At 45.1% G+C, this 18557-nt stretch overlaps 1 protein-coding gene across 3 annotated transcripts in view; it reads right to left on the bottom strand.

Annotated features, from left to right (window-relative positions):
- The window catches only part of meis2a (Meis homeobox 2a), a 74622-nt gene that overhangs the window by 30730 nt on the left and 25335 nt on the right, over positions 1–18557 (bottom strand). For all 3 annotated transcript variants that reach the window (XM_079633251.1, XM_079633249.1, XM_079633250.1), the window contains exon 8: positions 18159–18304. In XM_079633251.1, the coding sequence (XP_079489377.1) occupies positions 18159–18304 (146 nt within the window). The remainder of the gene's footprint in view (positions 1–18158; positions 18305–18557) is intronic.

Below are 18557 nucleotides of genomic sequence, written 5' to 3'. Positions count from 1 at the left end.
CAGGAATGACTTCAGCTTGAGTTGCTCCTGAACGCAGGCCAAGCGCTAAAGGTCTCCAGTTGCCAGAAGTCACACTGCAAACACAATCCCCGCGCGATGCAATGATACAATTTGTGTCACTGTTGATCTGCCAAATGTGACATGATAGAAATGGCAGGATTGAATTTGTGCCGTGTGTGTGTGAAGCATGACGAACAATAGTGATCCGCACTGACAGATGTGTTTAAGAGGCAGATTAACAACCAAACACACCACACACTCCGCTTTACTGAGACATCGCCACACGTGCGCCCACACACACATACTCACGCACACACACACACACACACACACACGTACACACACTCATACACACACTCATACACACACACACACACACACGCACACACACACACGCACACACACACACACACATGTACACACACTCATACACACACACACACACACATCCGCACGCACGCACGCACACACACACACACACACGCACACACGCACACACACACACACACACACACACGCACGCACACACACACACACATGTACACACACACACGTACAGACACACACACTCATACACACACACACGTACAGACACACACACTCATACACACACACACCCACACACACACGCACACACGCACACACACACACACACACGTACACACACACACACACACACACTCATACACACACACACACGCATACTCACGCACACACACACACACACACACACGCACGCACACACACACACACACACACACACACACACACACACACACACACACGCACACAGGGACACACACAAGCGCACACACACACACACACACACAGCATATCACTTGTGTACGCAGACTCGTTCTCTTCTAGTTGCCCGTTGTTACACACACACACACACACACACACACACACACAGGTTCTGGAGTCGCAGGACTGAAGCCGTACACTGCGCTGGACTGAGTCTTCTTGACCCTGAGCCTCACATTGAGAATCCAACGGCCAGTTTAATTAAAGAGCGCGAGGAGGGAACGTTTCAGGAATGTGTCCAATTAATTACAAAACAATTGTAAGATTGAAAAAATAATGAAGGAAAAAGAGACGCATGAATCAGATTTCTACTTGTGCACACCGGAGCTTTTAATATGCTAAAATCATTAACAAAGAAATATGATAATGGGCACATAGAAATACATTTTTTGATTGCTAAGTGCTGACATACGCTTGGCAAGACTGTGAAGCGCACATACATACGTGTGTGTGTGTGTGTGTGTGTGTTACTCTATATTTATTATATTATTATACGGCTGATAATCCACATAGATTGAACATACAAATCTAGCTAAAGCCTTTAATCAATGATAAACTATTTGTTTACATTTTTGCTTAATTGTGAAAGTGAGCATTAATGACTCTCGTGTGCTGTCATTAAAGTGTATCAGTGTTTTCATTCAAACACACCAGAGACACGTTTCAAAGAGTGAGAAGACGTTACATCTGCTCGTCCCTGACAGGAGAAACACAGAGAACGCTTAAAGCCTTCAGAGCCGCTTCAGATATCCCGACCGCACACACACACACACACACACACACTACACAACAGATCCGCTTTCATCGGATCTGCTCCTCAAATCAGTGTAAACACAGAGCCTGGGCCGGACACGTCACAAGCGGCCATGCAAATGTGTGTGTGTGATTTATAAGTCCACACACAATCTCTATGATCACGCACGCTGTTATTATAACATGATGGGAATATGCATTGGGTTATGCACAGGGGAAGTATTGTACCTCAATATTATATTTTACAAGAACCCAAATTCTGCGTTCTTTAAATAATTGTGCTGGGCAACGATTAACCGGATCCAAAATAAAAGTTTGCGTTTACATAATATATGTGTGTGTACTGTGTATACTTATTTTGTGCATGTACATATTTAAGATAAATGTTTTATTTATACATTTATATTATGTATAAATATTTTCTTAAATATAAGCATGCATATGTGTGTGTATTTATATATACAAAATAATTATACTTGTGCTGGGCAATGATTAACCGGATCCAAAATAAAAGTTTGTGATTTCATAATATATGTGTGTATAATTATTTTGTATATATAAATACACACACATGCATGTACATATTTAAGAAAAATGTGTTATTTATACATAAAATATTTATCTGTATAATAAATATCATATAAATTATATATATAAAGCATATACATGCAAATATTTCTTAAATATATGCATGCATATGTGTGTGTATTTATATATACAAAATAATTATACACACATATATTATGTAAACACTTTTTTTGAATGCGATTAATCGGCTCTAGAAAGCAGAGTAGCGCGCGTCCGGGTGACATCGCAGGTCGAGTCTAGCACTGTAAAATAAAGCATCAAATTACAAAACAAGTGAAACCCGAACAGAGCACTACCTTTATATGAATTATTAATTTCGTCCAGCGGTGTGCATGACACGCTAACAGCATGATGAAGAGTAAACTTAGCATGAGAGATCAGAGAAAGATTGAAAGTGTTCCTGTCACTTTAAACTCAATCAATAGAGTGAATTACTAAGAGCCGGAGCAATATCCCGAGCAGCGGACTGACCGCAGAACGTGAAGAGGTGCAGTCTATAAATTATTAGACAGAAAAATGAGCAGCTTATTTTATTGCAGATGCCAGCGCTAGCCGGCGATCGAATCAACTGTTAATTACGCTGCAGCCTGTTAATGGCACGGCTTTCTGCTGCTTGCGCCATTCTGAACACACACACACACACACACACACACACACACACACACACACACACACACACACACACACACACACACACAGTCCTCGGGGATGTGTCAGTGCATCGTACAGTCCGCGGCAAGTGCATGTGGGCCGCTTTTATTTCCCAGAGTGCATGTGTGTGCATGTGTGTTTGCACTCTATTGGCTAAATTACAGGGTGTGATGTGCTCTTCACCGCAACTCCATGTAACGTCGAGCCTGAACCCCCAGTGCCCCCAAACACACATCAACCCCCCTTCACACACACACACACACACTCCCCAGCGGAGCGGCTGACCGTGAGCTTGATGAATGACTTCATCAGTACGAGGCCAGACTGCAATGAATTAAAGAGTCCTGCAGCCTAATGAAAACCAGCACATCCCCCGACCGAGCTTCTGAATCCTGCAGCACAGTCCACACACTACACGCTCTAGGTAAGCATTACACAAACATTTCTGATGTTTTTTAGGGCTGCTTTAACCCACTATCCATCGTGCAATCATCGGGTTCACCTTTGACTTTGAGTTTGCATGCAAGAATCACAGCAGGTTTTAAACGCTCAAACCAAAATGTTGAGCTTTTAGCTAGATGCTAACATGCTAACACAAACAACATTTAAAAGACGTCTAATAGCCACCCAAACACAACCCAGACGTCTAGGCTAAAAAAGACACAATTTAGGCCGTCAGTGCAAATGTAATAAACCACAGTCCAAGAATAGATGCACAGAATATGTTAAAGAAATGAAACCAAACACCTTGTAATCTCTGTTGACTTTGCTGACATGATGGAATATCAAACATCTCGCAAGTTATTTGGGCAAAAACGACATGTAACCAACATTCAAGGTTATTTTGTCTAGAAGTGTGTTACTCATAGCCGGACTATATCGAGTCTATAGTTCACCGAGTCTATAGTTCACCGAGTCTATAGTTCACCGAGTCTATAGTTCACCGAGTCTATAGTTCACCGAGTCTATAGTTCACAGAGTCTATAGTTCACAGAGTCTATAGTTCACAGAGTCTATAGTTCACAGAGTCTATAGTTCACCGAGTCTATAGTTCACAGAGTCTATAGTTAACAGAGTCTATAGTTCACAGAGTCTATAGTTCACCGAGTCTATAGTTCACCGAGTCTATAGTTCACAGAGTCTATAGTTCACAGAGTCTATAGTTCACAGAGTCTATAGTTCACAGAGTCTATAGTTAACCGAGTCTATAGTTCACCGAGTCTTTAGTTCACCGAGTCTATAGTTCACCGAGACAGTGAAATGACGGCTATTGCTTGCAGGAATACTATCACACCACACGCTCAAAACTACGATATTATGTCAGTTTTAGAGGTTTGTGGAACGGAAATGAAGGCCACGTTCTCCAAACTCCATTGTCTCTTACCAACAATTTCAGTTATTCTCAAACTACTCCATCATCGCTGAAGGATTTGAGTTTCCCCGTGACGCACAGCTCAAATTGACTGTGATCGTTTCTGTGTGTTTAATCAAACTGAGCGCAGCAAGATAACACAGACTCCCAATAAAATCAATCAAAGCCCAGAATGACGTTTTAATATCTGCTACACAGACATCTGCAGAAAGATTGGCACATTTTAAATTTAGAGAGGCTGTTAATAATGCATTTACATATGTGTGTTTCTGCAAGCATGATATCCAGCCAAATGAAGGCTGCAGGTTTATTTTGATAAGACTGATTTGAATATAATATATATATCCCATTTTACTCATGAATAATTGCAATGTGGTGTGTTTGTTGTAAGTATTTGTCATAAGAAGGAACGCTGCATTTACTGTGAGATCTGTTTAGAAAGTTAACTTTGATTATATCATGACTCATGGTGTGTGTCAGCGGCGCTGTGATTGATGTCTGCTCAACAGAACAGAAGCTAAAAGAGTGTTTTGTTTAAAAGATGGACAAAAGGAGCTTGCTTCTGTGTATTCTAGTAGTTTGTGTGTGTCTAAGGTTAAATGTGTGTGCTTAGGTAGCGTTTTGTGTGCGTTTGATTTTCTCCAGCACTACGCTGCATCCAGACAACAAGGAGGAAGCCGGCAAGAATGCAACTTGACTCACATGCACACACACAAAAGGGAACACGTCCTCAGTTTTATGAAATGCACCATCTCAAATACACCCCCTGATGCTCAAGCGATGTGTGCATACCGGCAGTCATTGTGTTCGTCGGCATGCACACGTATGAACACACCAGTCTCCGTGCAGCTCTGGGATCAGGCTCAGTCGTGACTGCCATGCTGGGCTTTTTCAGAGGTAAAACAGTTTCAATTTATGTGGCTTCAAAGGGGCACCTGGAGCCCAGCGCGCCATGAAAAGCTATTGAGGAGAGCAGCTCGACTCCCTCTCTTCATATGTCTTTCTCTCTCTGTGCCCCCACAACAATTGCTGGCTGGGCTGGGCTGGGCTTGGAGCCGCTGGACTACCGCCAGCCCCCCCGTTTGCTCTACACCAATAATTTATGTTCACTGAAGATGGTGCAAGGTTCTAGACCGACTCTTGCTATCAATTTGCCTGCCAAGCAAACTGTTGCCCCGCAAAAACATGGATTGGCAAGGCCAGGCGGAGGGGGACGCTGGGCGGGTGTGGGGGGGAGGTGGGCACCCCCGTGAGGTTGGCCTGGAACACAGTTGCTGAGGGTAAACAAGCATTAGCGCTAAAAATCAATCACTCCCATTCTCAAGGCCGTCAGAGAGAACCGCACAGGGGAACAAACACACACCCACTGCAGTGAGAGATACACACACAGCCCAATACACACATACGCACGGAGCAAAACACACCGTGAGTGATACAAACAATTCGAGAAAAGTTTTGCTCTTTAACGGCTGCGTAAGAAACTCTCTCGGTTGCACTCAAGCAAATGTGTCTTTAGATGTAGCGTAACTGTAGCACAAATGGATATGCGATGAAGTTCACTACTTGGTGTTTGTTGAAAGCATTAACACTGACTAGGAGTAGCAGTAATAGTGATGCTTGACTCGGCAAATCCCACTAATAAGAGCAGTGGGGGTTTGCGTAGACCTTGTGACTTGGACACAAAAAACCCTCTTCTATGTGTGTGTGTGTGGATGTGGCCCACAGCCATAGTGATGAGGCTAGTTAATCATCAGATCAGGTTCATGGCTTCTCTTACAGACGCGGCCAGTCGGCTCTTTCAAGGGGAGGAACCTGATCTCCATGTCCTTGCGTAGGGAAAGGGGAATAGAAGATAGACTGAATCTCCTCTCATCCTCTTAACCCTCTGGCTTTAGGGTGTACATTTGACCAAATTAAATTCTCACCACAACAGCCCTAGAATTTCTCTTTCCACCTGATCAGTCAAACACTTCTGGGGCAGGAGTTTAACTTAACTTATGCTGCAGGTTCTGTCATCAACTGGCTATTTTTGACTGCATGCAGGAGATTGAGGCTTATTCCCTGTGATGTCTTAACAGCGGTTTTCAAACAGATTCATTTCAGGCTGGAAAAAGGTGGACGGGAAAGTGAATGGGAGTTAAAAGCAGTACAGTCTTGTCAGTTGACACCACTGCTGTCATAAAGTCATGTGACCACTCATGCTCAGAGGCAAATTGGCAAATCAAGTAGATAAACATGACCTGAGTTCACACTATACAACGAAAGCCTGTGAAATGAGGCAAACAACCTGCTGGCCTCAGAACAAATTCACAGAAAAATATATATATATCTTGCCTAATAAGATAGAGGCAACAATGCACTACTCATCCAGCATGGGGACATACTCTCTTGTCGCTGCCTTCACCAGTCTGTAATGACTTGATTAGTTTAGATGGCACCCGTGAGCAACGGAGCCGAGACCTTACGAGTCACGTTCATTAGGCCACTGGGCTACTACCCACGGCTTACTGCTGTCTTGCCCCCACCATCCCAGAGGGCAAAACTTACTTACGCTATTCTTTAATATATTTTGCCAGCATGAGAGAGAGAAAAGGATGTTTATTGCTCGTGGGGTAAATGGACTGGACTGGGGAAAAGAAATGTTGGCCAAAAGGCCACTGGGCAACCAAAGAACAACAGGGTCGCTCTGCTTGCGGTAAACAAAGTAGTTCACCAACCCCTCAATATTCCAGCCAACCCCTTTCATGCAAGCAGGTCTTGGCAGCACACATTATTGTAAGACTCCTTTTGTCCTGGCATTTGAGACCGAAGGACAAGGCAATAGAACAGGCTAATCTAAGATATACACAGCACATTTCAGTTAGCATAGTAAGCTTTCTTAATGAGGGGAAGGGTTATTTACAAACGCCGTCTCTGTGGCTTGGTTTGGGAACCACAGTTAAAGCATGATAGCATTTTTTTACCAGTAGTCACAAACGAATAATCCAGAGCTCTAAACCTAGAATGTTATGTTTCATCTGTAAGACTATCAAATTCAAGTTGTCAAATCTGCTTTACAGTCAAAACTCACAGAAGAGGAAACCTCGATGTTTAGCCATTAGCTGGGAATGTGGAGCAACCAAGCAGCCGGCAAACAGCTGCAGGGGCAATTTCCTGTAGGTTAATGATGCTAAAAATGTAGAAGTCAAGCATGGCGCCCATTTAGCTGGCTCTCCAAAAGGACTAAACAATGTATCAGCATAAAGAGGCCGCTATGAAGATTTTCAGTAAACTCAGCCTAGCTAAAATGATCAAGTCAACCGAAGCAGGACAGAAAAACCCGACTTAGCCAAAGATCTCTTGCAGTCGTGATCACAGAAACCTTGCGAGACAACTGATGGAGCCAAAGCAACCTCAATTCATAACCGTAAATACTCTCCCTTACACAGGGCATCAGTTCTACAAACTCAGGCAGTGGATTGCTGTGAGCCCTGGGGACTCTCCACTCTTGATGTTCAAGACTTAGGGATGTATGAAGAGATTTAATGGCTCTAAAAGCAGTAGAGCTGAGGAACGGAGCAAAGGGCCCCTTTTCAGTGCATTCCAGCCGCCTGTGCTCTCCCCATAGTGCTCCTCTGCACAATCCTGCCCTGAGGTCTGCTGACCTCTGACCTGACTGACCGGCTTGGCTGTAGGCTTCTCGTTTGTTACTGACTTTATCCACTGACAAAGCAAGCAGGAAACTGGCAGCTACCCAACAATCCCATGAGAGGATGACCAACAGCTTGCTCAGCTTACCGTTTATTAGTGGATGGGGGTCAACAGACAGCACAATATAAGAAATGTAGCTGGCTTTATTCTTTATTCTATTTAGCTAAAGGTTTCCTAACATATGAAACTGCACATGTTGAAAGGAAGTTTGAAACCTAAAAGGTTTGTGAGAATTGCAACCTTGAATCTATCAGAGCAGATTAACAACTTGTGCAATAACTGCAGGGTTGTTCAAACCCCAAAAGGAGCGATTCATGACAGGATTGAGTTTCCCTATCACTGTGCCTTTGAGCAAGGAACTTGACCCCACATTGGTATGGGTGGACGGTCCGTGTAGTAAATGTACTGTAGGTCACTTTGGATAAAAAAGCGTGCACTAAACTGGCAAATAAAAAAAGTACATATCAGTTCTGCTGTCTTTCTTCTTTCTGCACTTTGCATGGTGCATACTGAGGCATCAAAGGGAGCTACAGTAATCCAAACACCGTCGTTAGTCTGAAAGTTTACGCGCTGCCCTAGAGGGAGAGATAAAAAGGGATTGTCAGGATCCACTTACAGCTTTTTGGGCTGATCCAGGCCACAAGGAAGAACTGTGAGCTCAAACACAGCAGAGTGCTGCTGGTGCACTGGACTCCAGCAGGACGGAAGAGCAAAGGGAGGTCATTAACCTCTGTGACTAAAATGCACTCAGATGGCTCCCTGCTCTGGAGGCTGATGACAAGCGTCTGTGTTCTTTTCAACAACTTGTTGAGCTGTCTCCACCCCCACCACCTGCCCCCACCTCTGAAACCAACACCAGCCATCCCCATCTCAGGAATGTAACCCAAGCCCCGCTCCTCTCCAATCACTTTGCAGAAAAGACAGCTGTTGTTGTGTTCTTTCCATTGTGTGTTTGTGTATTTTCTCCGCCATTACTTCTACTCTTCCTTTTTTCCCTTCCTCAATCCCTCGTCCCACCGCTGCACAATAATGAGTTGAGCGCAGTACAGTCAACTTTGACTGACGGGAATCGAGCGGCATGCCTCTGTAATGGTAAAAGTGCTTCAGTAATGGCTATGACATTGAGGGTTGGGCTCTGTAGAGGAAGATCTAGTGCAGAAGTCATTACCACATACTAAAACCAAATGAAGCCAAGAGCATTCAAAATAAAGCTCTGCAGGGCAGGAAAAACTGTTTCCCATCAGGTTTTCAATGTGGTTCCTCACCTTTAACTCCAGCGTTTAGACTCCTGGGAAGGTCTGGGCCATAAGGCTGTCTGCTGATTCACGTAATGTCTCAGGAAGTTATTTCCCTGAAAGAGGCCACCCCCACCCTTTCAGCAGGGCCATGACAGAGGAGAACAGAGCGGAGATGCACGGCGCTGGTGGAAACGTCTTTTCTTCGCAAATAGAAGGCGTACGATGGACAGCCGCCAAGAGTCACTTGTTCAGGGACCTATAATATAATATTGAACTGGCTTTGTAGATCGTTCTAATCCTGGGTGCTTTTGATGTCCTTCCACATTTTCATTACTATCATTGTCTACCAAATCCATTGCTAACATCTGCAGAGTCTCCTCCATGTGTCAGGGGCTCGTCTTTGCTTAAGCACATTTTTCTAGTCGCCACAGCTTGTTTCAAAAGCATACTCCACATTTGTTTACTTAATTCTGCTCAGAACGTGCCTTAAAGAGATTCCTCACTGTTAGAGTCCAGATAACGTAAAATGATGCGTGAAGTCTTGCCTTCCTTTCCTCCGTAGGCTTCATTACTTTTTAATATGTGTGCAGGAAGAGGGAAAAATGGCGTTTAGATAATCAATGGTACAGAGGCAGTAGCCCATTAATCTCTCCATGGATTCCGTTCTAATATGCACACTTGCTTGGGTAAACATGGGCTCTGCTGTGGTGCACGTGTCTGCCTGGATGGGCCACTTAATGAAACAGCCAGTCTTCGCTTCCTTCTGAGGAGATTTTGCTGAATGAAAAATGAACTGTCTGCTGTTTGCCACGCCAAAGAGCGTCAACGTTTTATTGTATTCAGGTGGGAGTTGTACGTTCCCCCATGCGAACGAGACAAACAATGAAAGCAGCGGGCAGGAAATGGTGTGAGCACTAGAGCAAATCCCTATGGAGATTTTATCAAAGATCCCTAATGCAAACAGCAGCACAACTGACCGGGGGGAGGCACACGAAAGCCGTACAGACAGAAAGGTGACCTGCAGCACTGAACCAGGACAGAGCAAGAAGATAAACATGGCACAGAGAGAGAAAGGGAGCCTCTTGTGTGGAGGTGTAGATGTAGAGGAGGATGTATACAATGACCGCCGGTTGGGGCGGCTCTGAAACCAGAGCTAACCGCTGGGCTCCCGAGCCATCCTCTTGATGAGCAAAGAGCCACCTGTGGACAGAATTGGCTGCTGTGACTGTCTCCTAAGGTAACTGAGATACACCTGTGGGGACGCGCTCACTCCTGCGCCCGCATCACGTGCATGTGACGTCAGATGGTAGGAGGAGAGAGAGGAACAGAGCAGAGTAATCTGGAGGAGAGGGTGGGCGGTAAACATGAGGACAAACAACAGTGAATGTACAACATAAGCCAGGGTAAAGTTTGATATGCTTTACGAGTCGGAGGGTAGCTGGTGGGTGAAGACAGACAAAAAGCCGTGGCTAAGAGGATTGCGAGGCAGGGATAGTGCACGCTGGAGCCCTGAGGTGGCAGAGATTTGTGCCTGTATGGAAATGTATGATTCACCCCCCCAGCAGCGGCGCCGCTGCCGTGAACACGCTATACTTCATTTGCTGGCGATTATGCAGGTTGCTGGCCCTCTAAGCCCCTTTGAACTTGTAATTGCCGCCGGTTTTAAATAATGAACATTAAGGGAGATTCAGAAGAGTGTGTGTAATTACAGGTTTTCCCTCCTTTTCTTCTGCTCCCCGGTTGAAGGGGGAGAGGAGGAGGAGAAAGAAGGAGGAGGTTATGCTTCTGAAATCCGTTGTGTCTTGCCAATTCTCTTTATCTAAATCGCTGTAGATTTGAGCAGGGTTTGCCGTGCCCCGGGGACATTACAACTACTGCGATCTGATCAATATTCACATGCATTCACATCTGGAGCCAAAACGCTCCAGTTTGATTAGGATATGTGTCTTTAGTAGATTTTCTTTTATTTATATCTGCCTTTTTTCTTTGGCTTTTTGTGAATGTTTTGATACTGCTCACAGGTTTTAGTCATCATGAAAACCTCCCGTATGCGCCTGAGCAGTGAGCATCAGATGCTGGCACCACAGTGCGGCGGCACAGTCGGCGGAAGGCTTCAGTTTGCCAGCATCTTGGGAGGCTGAACAGAAACCACAGCAAATTGGTGCGTTTTGTTTGTTGCCTTTGATGCACCATTCAAGATATGAAATGATATTGTGCAGTCACAGCGCTCGGTCGTCATTATGAAACGGCAGAAAGGAGGTGCAGACAGAGCTCAGAGGGAGGCTCGTGAGGAGAAGTGCTGGAAAAACAAAACAGAATAAAAACAGCAGCAGAGAAAGGGCGGGAAGATCACAGAGCAGAAACAGAGCTGTGGGATTCAGAGGAGCGCCAGTCCCCTGACAAACTAAACAGAGAAGCACAGTCTGGTTTTGATTTTTGCTCCAAACACACACACACACACACGGCCATCCTCTCTTAGTTTTCAGCTTCTATATCTGAGTTGTTTCTTCGACCACACCCCTAGTTCCTCCGTCTTCAGCCCGAGACACACTGCGAGCAAGAATATGAGTGCACAGTTTATTAATCATAGCTTTACCACAAGGGTTGCTATAAAAGGCATTATATGCCTTCTAATCACATCTATGACCAGTTTCATCTTTTAGGTCAACAGTATAAACAGAATCATGCTGAGCAAGTTTTACCTGAATAATAACAAATCGGGATCACATTCTTGCAATCTTCTGGACAGGCACTGGCACCCTCACTCATGTATATGTTTCTGTTTCTGACCTGATCAAAAAGTCCATTGGGGGGAAAACACAAGACCTCAAGAGGTTTGAGGATTTGCGAGAGATGTGCCGTTAGCAGGCCTGGTGTTCTGGGCAGACACGTGTGTCTGTCGGTCTGTGTGGAGGTCAGTTTGATCTGTCCAGTGAGATCTAGAGTTACTAAACTAGAGTTCTTGTTCTCCTCACTGTTTATGTGTATCTTCAGGTCAGAGCAAAAGCATTCCCCTCCACACACACACACACACACACACACACATGGAACAGCGTGTTCCAGCCTGTCCAAGCTGTCTTTATTAATACCGACTCAGTCTGGGTATGTAGGAGCATTCCAAGTGTCTGCAAGGTCATCCCTCAACTGACAAAGACTTCAGAAACTCGTTCATCTCCAAAAAGCATCAATCCATGATAAAAAGTTCAGTCTTACACAACATACAGCATGATGCTCAGAGACAAGATCAAGAAAGAGGAACGCACTAACAACAACACAGAGACATATTAGAGAATAATGTGAAGATGCAACAGTTTAAACAAGGATGCAGTGATCTGAAAACAACATTTGTATTTAAGATGTGAAGCTAATGTAATATTGATGCCAAATGCTAGCTGACGCAAAAGCTTCTTCTCAGGATCTGTCAAACACTGAAAACACACACACACACACACACGTACGGGAGATGTGGGTATAACATAATTTCACAACCTGCGAGGATGAAAGAGTCACTCGATATGGACATGTGGTCAGCTGACAGTTTGCAGTGACATACTTGATTCTCTAGATTTACATCAAGTCTGAATCAACAGAACAACTGGCCGACAGCAGAGAGAGTGTGTCCCCACTGTAGGGTCGCTGTCCAAAACACAGCTTTACCAACACTTTTCCATTCTCAGCATTGCCACAAGGGGTGCAAAAGCACACATTAGTGTAAGTTGTTTCTGGTCTTCATGCTTCCTTACACACACACACACACACACACACACACACTGAACTCTGTTGTGTAGGCTCCACTGGTGATGGATGGCAAACACGCCCATGATAGATTAGTGTTGCCCCTCTGCAACCCCCGGAGCGTCACTAAACAACCTCGCTGGGCTTTAAATGAAACTGCTGCTTTAAGAATGCCCTGCATTACAGCAAACAGTGAAGGAGGAAACCTTTCTCATACGGCAGGGGTGAAGAGAACCTACCCACCACATCTTATGTGTGTGTGTGTGTGTGTGTGTGTGTGTGTGTGTGTGTGTGTGTGTGTGTGTGTGTGTGTGTGTGTGTGTGTGTGTGTGTGTGTGTGTGTGTGTGTGTGTGTGTGTGAGAGAGAGAGAGAGAGAGAGAGAGAGAGAGAGAGAGAGAGAGAGAGAGAGAGAGAGAGAAGTGAACAGTGAACAGTGAACAGTGATGTGAGTCAGACACACACACACACACACACAGAACTGATCAGCCCAATGTTTAACTGGAGCCTCAGGAGCGAGTGTGTGTGCTTTACTGTGACTCCGCTGCCTGACCCCTGGCTGATCCTGTTTATTTGTGTACACAAGTCATTTGATGAGGTTTCTAACTTGTTGTAACAAAAGATGAGAAATGATCAGCTGTCTGTTTCCGACTAATTCACTGAGTCAACATGAACTCAAAATCAACCATCTTTACTAAATACCCTTACATTTAATAAGTGCATGTGCCCTACATTACTGTCCAGTAAATATTCAGCTTTCCGCACATCCTCATGCCATTGGTTGAGCCTCCCGTCAGCCGCCCAGCTCAAACGAGCCTATTTATTTTCACAGCGTTTGGTTGGCTTAAGAAGTGAAAGGACAGCGCCGGCCTGGAGAGATATCTCTGCATCGAGTGCTTCCTGTTTTCACTGCGGGATGACCCTCTTCTTAGCAGGAGACACACTGAGGGCGCCAACCGGCTAATTGAGAGGATTCAAAGTTTGTCTCCATTAAACTGTTGTGTGACCCTGCCGAGAAGACCAGGCTTCACCACGGCCCTGCTGCTCCTCTCTCTCGCTCATTACATATGAAGTCTAATAGAGCAATACACCCCACAGAGGAGTTTATCTTTCCGATAACATGAGCTCTGTGCCGTATGGGAAAGCTTACAGCAGCCATCTGGGATTTCCTCCCGCTAATGGCACTGGAAGAGATCCAGCGAGCTCCGGGAGCAGGAGCACATCTCTCGGGCTTCAGCGGCGGCGCGTCCTGACCCCGGCGCTCCAGGTCTGCGGATGCACTTCAGTCGGTACACGTCTCCCGCGGGGCTATCCTTCACCGCGCGGGGGATCGGGCCCGGATGACCAGGGAGGCTTCACCCATGTAAGGCTCAGAGCGGCAGAGAGGGACAGGTGTCCTTGGGAGAGGATAGGGGTGTGCGATATCACGATTTTTGATCGTGGGCGATTAAAATGTCTCCACGATCTGCTTTTGAAGAAATATCGTAGGATCGTGCATTCTATCAGTTTGCAGTTCCGGCGTCTCCGTCAGTCTCAACATACTGTACAGCGCGACGTATATCCACATGAAATACAGAGGAACGGGACACTGTAGTTCATAAAAGTTCATTATTTGCATGTGCTTTAAAGCCTTGCCGGTTAAACATGTCGTTCGCGGCTGATGCGCTGTTCTAGCGAGCGCTTATCTGAGCGCAAACACCCGACGCGCACATGCACTAAAGCCTGTCTAATGCCTGGCTCACACTACAGGAGTTTTGACATCCTAACCGATTTTTAAATCTGGTTGCTGCACACACTTTAGGAGAATCTTTGCAGATTTTCTTCCCTCAAATATTAAACATGCTTACACTACAAGATTTGAAAGTCGCGGCGCATCACACACTACAAAATTTTACTAAGATTATCGTGCCAGAGGAAGCGCCTCACGTGATCTACGCAGCAGAGCGGAAGCGGGAAAGCGGATGTAAACAAAATGGACACTGTAACACGACAACTTGCTGTATCAATGATCGTTTGTTGTGAGGAAAAGCGGAAGAATAAACGAGTGTGGATGAGAAAACGGTTGGGGAGACGGACTGAACATGGATTGTCAGTTCTTCAGCGAGAAATGCAGGTAAGAAATGTCTGTCACTTCCGTCTCGTCGTAGACTTGTTTCCTATTGGCTATTGGGACAGTACTGACGTAGTCACAATCTTGCTCATCCCGATGAATATCAAAGTAAACATGTTTGATATGATGTTTGATATGATCGGGGCGAGCCTGATTTGTGTGAGAGCAGATCGGGAGGGGCAAGATTCGATCTGTGAACGCCTCACATTACCAGATAATCCGTGCCGAACATCGCAACCGATCGAGGTCCTCTGCAATATTTTTTCTCCTATTCTCGGGAGGGGGAAATCGGCCTAAAACTCCTGTAGTGTGAGCCTGTCTAACAGCGCCTGTTACTGGACTAAGTTATCTTTCAAGTCTTTTTGTGCTAATACTGTCAAATACACACACGGTTTACATAAATAAAGTTGGTTATGTCTAAAGTGAAAGAACAATAGAAAACAATTAAGAAAAATCTGCTTGTCAAATGCGTGTAGACTCGTCGCGTGCAGATCTTAAAGTGACAGTAGCCCTAATAGTAAACATGCTGCCGCTTGTCCTTATAGGGATAGTTACCCAAAAATAAAAATTCTGTCATTATTTACTCTATTGTTGTTCAATACCTGTATTCATTTCTTTCTTGTGCTGAACACAAAAGAAGATATTTTGAGGAGTGTGGCTAACCGGGCGGCTGCTGGTCCCCATTGACTACCATAGTAGGAACAAACTATCTCTGGAGTACATCCACTGTTTGGTTACCCACATTCCTCCAAATAACTTTTATTTTCAACAGAAGACTGAGAACTTTAATAGCTTTAATAAGAATCAATGTACAATACAGTGAAGTTGAAGTTTTATTTTCATATTTGTTCATTTAATTACTTTCTTCAACGCTACTGTTAAATACACCTGTAGCTGTTTATTTCATTTGTATATTATGTGTATGTGTATCTTTGTTCTTAATTTTTAATAAGATTTTTTATCTTCGCCACTTTGGCCTAATTGTCTGCCATTCTTTTTTATTTTATATTTTGTTGCCTAAGGCTTTGTTTTTAAAATAGGGTCATTAGTTTGGCCGTAATGCTCAGTCACTTGCAAAATAGTAAAAACGACATGAAAAGGAATCGTGATAAAATCGTGATTTTCCTGAAAAAAATCGTGATGATATTTTTGCCATACCGCCCCCCCCCCCCCTAGGAGAGGAGGCCGTCGACTTCAGCCACAGTTGTAACTGTTAGCGGGCGCCTCGTCCTGTGTGCGCGGGGGAGGGAGACGGGGGGAGGGAAGGGGTTACGTCCTTTTGAGCCCCTCAGAGTAAGTGACAATGGCTCAATGTTGAGAACATATGTAAAGGGACCCCCGCCGCTCATGGAGGAGCCGCTCCGCTGTGGCCCCGCGGTTGAGAAAGTACAACCTCGCTGCTTTTCTTTTGCACCCTTGAATGAATGGTTGAATGGAGCGCTGCCGCTACGGGCCATTCAGGGCCAAAGTCCCCATGAATTCACCCGCACACAAATGCATCCTGAACTGGAAAATACATTTGCTTAACAAATTAAAATAAAAGGCCTGATGTGTTAGTGTGTGGCACGGCCGCGCGGTGTAAAGGATTGCGCGGGGGGCAGCGGTTGGTACTTTGGGATAATTCAATTAAGTCTTTTAGGTCCGAAAAAAAAAAATAGAAAGGTGCGTTAAAAAGGATGAATTATTACTCGCACACATAAAAGACTCTGAAATGAGAGAAACATCTAAAAGGACGATGGAAACGTCTGTATTTCCATTAGCGAAAACTTCTCCTGAGGTTTTCAGGGCATTTTAAAACAATTGTAAAGGGAACGGGAGTGCGTGTCTCGTGAGCGCCGTGAATGGGGATCTCCTGAGCTGCCAGTAAAGACGCCTAATGATCCTGGAAACCAGTGTGAAATTCCTGCGTGATATGGAGCCGAGTGAAAGAGCGAGAGGCGTTTGTGGGTAAAAGCGGCGAGGTAGGTGGCTCCCTCTTCAGAGACGCCAAATGAAAAGAGCGCAGGAATAATGCAGAGGAAAGTGAAGTGTCTTTGTCCATCGAACTGTGCAGCGTTGAGTTGTTCTGAGGATTGTGAGAGTTATAAGCGCATGGCAGAGTTCAGCGCCTCTGATTATCCCTCTAATGTTTCTAATGGCTTTACAGCCCTTTTAATTAGCCGTCATTATTCTGGCTTGAGTTAGATCAGCGGGTCCAAAGCCAGTCCCTCACAGACACAGTACAGACGCACGGCCGTCCTCGGGTCACATGCTCATCCGCCAGAAACCCGAGCCGTCCCGATCGATATATCCTGAGCCGCGGATGATGTCCTGACATCAGAGAGGCCGAGGGAACACGACCCCGACACACACACAGCGCTCTCTCTAGTGCCACAACAACTAGACTTACACTGAACCCTAAAACCGTTCTTCAGGAGGAACTGATTAAAACAACACAGTGGTCAGTCAATACAGTCGTGTCCATGAGGAAGCAGTTACTGCGAATGTGATATTGCTGATATTCTGATCCTGAACTTAGAGACCCACTGTGGTGAAAATCCAGCTTTTAATGTAGTTTATGTGTGTATGTGGTGTTATTAATCTGCTTTAACACACACCATGTGTAAGTTCATAAGTGGACAGCATTGCTGAGTATTTTCTGCTTAAAACTGCAGTGAACCAAAGACAGTCTCAAACACACGGTGTGAAATCGCTGGTGTTTCTGACGTCACACACTACCTTGACCAATCAGATCAACGTGTGATCGTCCACCAGTGGATCTCTGAGTGAGCGAGTGAGTGAGTGGAGGCGGGGCTCATTTGCATATTCATAGAACCACGCATACTAAATGAGGCAAGGGTGTCGAGTTACATTCAAGCTATTTTAAGGCATGAAGACATTTTCTTCAAGGAAAAATGTAAAATATGTCATTTAGGTGATCAAAGATGAGTTTTAATGGATACAATGATTGACTACAGGGGGACTACTTTAAAATCAAATGCCATTACACTCACAAAATAGCGAAATAATTAGTTTAGTTCTGCTCTTCAAATGAAAACTGCTCCAAACCAGGATCCACCGTTGCATGTCGCCCAGTGACACAGACGAGCGTTAAAAAGCGGCCGGATCTCACTGTGGTATGAGTGTTGATCGTGCAGTGATTCGATCACGAGTACTAGCGTGCGATCTCAGCGCTGTTTTCCCGATCACACACACAGAAAGAGCTCATGGCACACTTACTGTGAGGTGCTGGAAGAGCCATGCCCGCATGATGTTGGTGGCGACCTTAGGGAAGATGCCTCGTTTTTTCTGCCGCTTTTTGTCCTTGTCTGGATCGTCGTCGTCGCCCGTGCCGGGTGAGGCCACACTGTTGTCTAAACCATCTCCTGGACGAAAGACAGAGCGTTTTAGAAAAGTGGACCACAATCGTACACACAGTGACATTATACAAACCTACATAAACCCTAAAATACAGAGACGCCCTCACGTCAAACAAGAAGAACACAACATCAAAAAAAATTATGCAAAAGCTACAACGCGATAAACACACATGCACAATATTGCGGCCCCTCCCCTTCCTGCACCTCATTTGCATATCCCGAGCACGACTGACACTGAGGTCCGTGTGTGAGGGCAGGT

The sequence above is a fragment of the Phoxinus phoxinus genome (genome assembly GCF_949152265.1).
Source record: "Phoxinus phoxinus genome assembly, chromosome: 13".
Taxonomy (NCBI): Eukaryota; Metazoa; Chordata; class Actinopteri; order Cypriniformes; family Leuciscidae; genus Phoxinus; species Phoxinus phoxinus.
The sequence above is the reverse complement of the archived record's forward strand: the minus strand, read 5'-3'. Positions and strand labels throughout refer to the sequence as shown.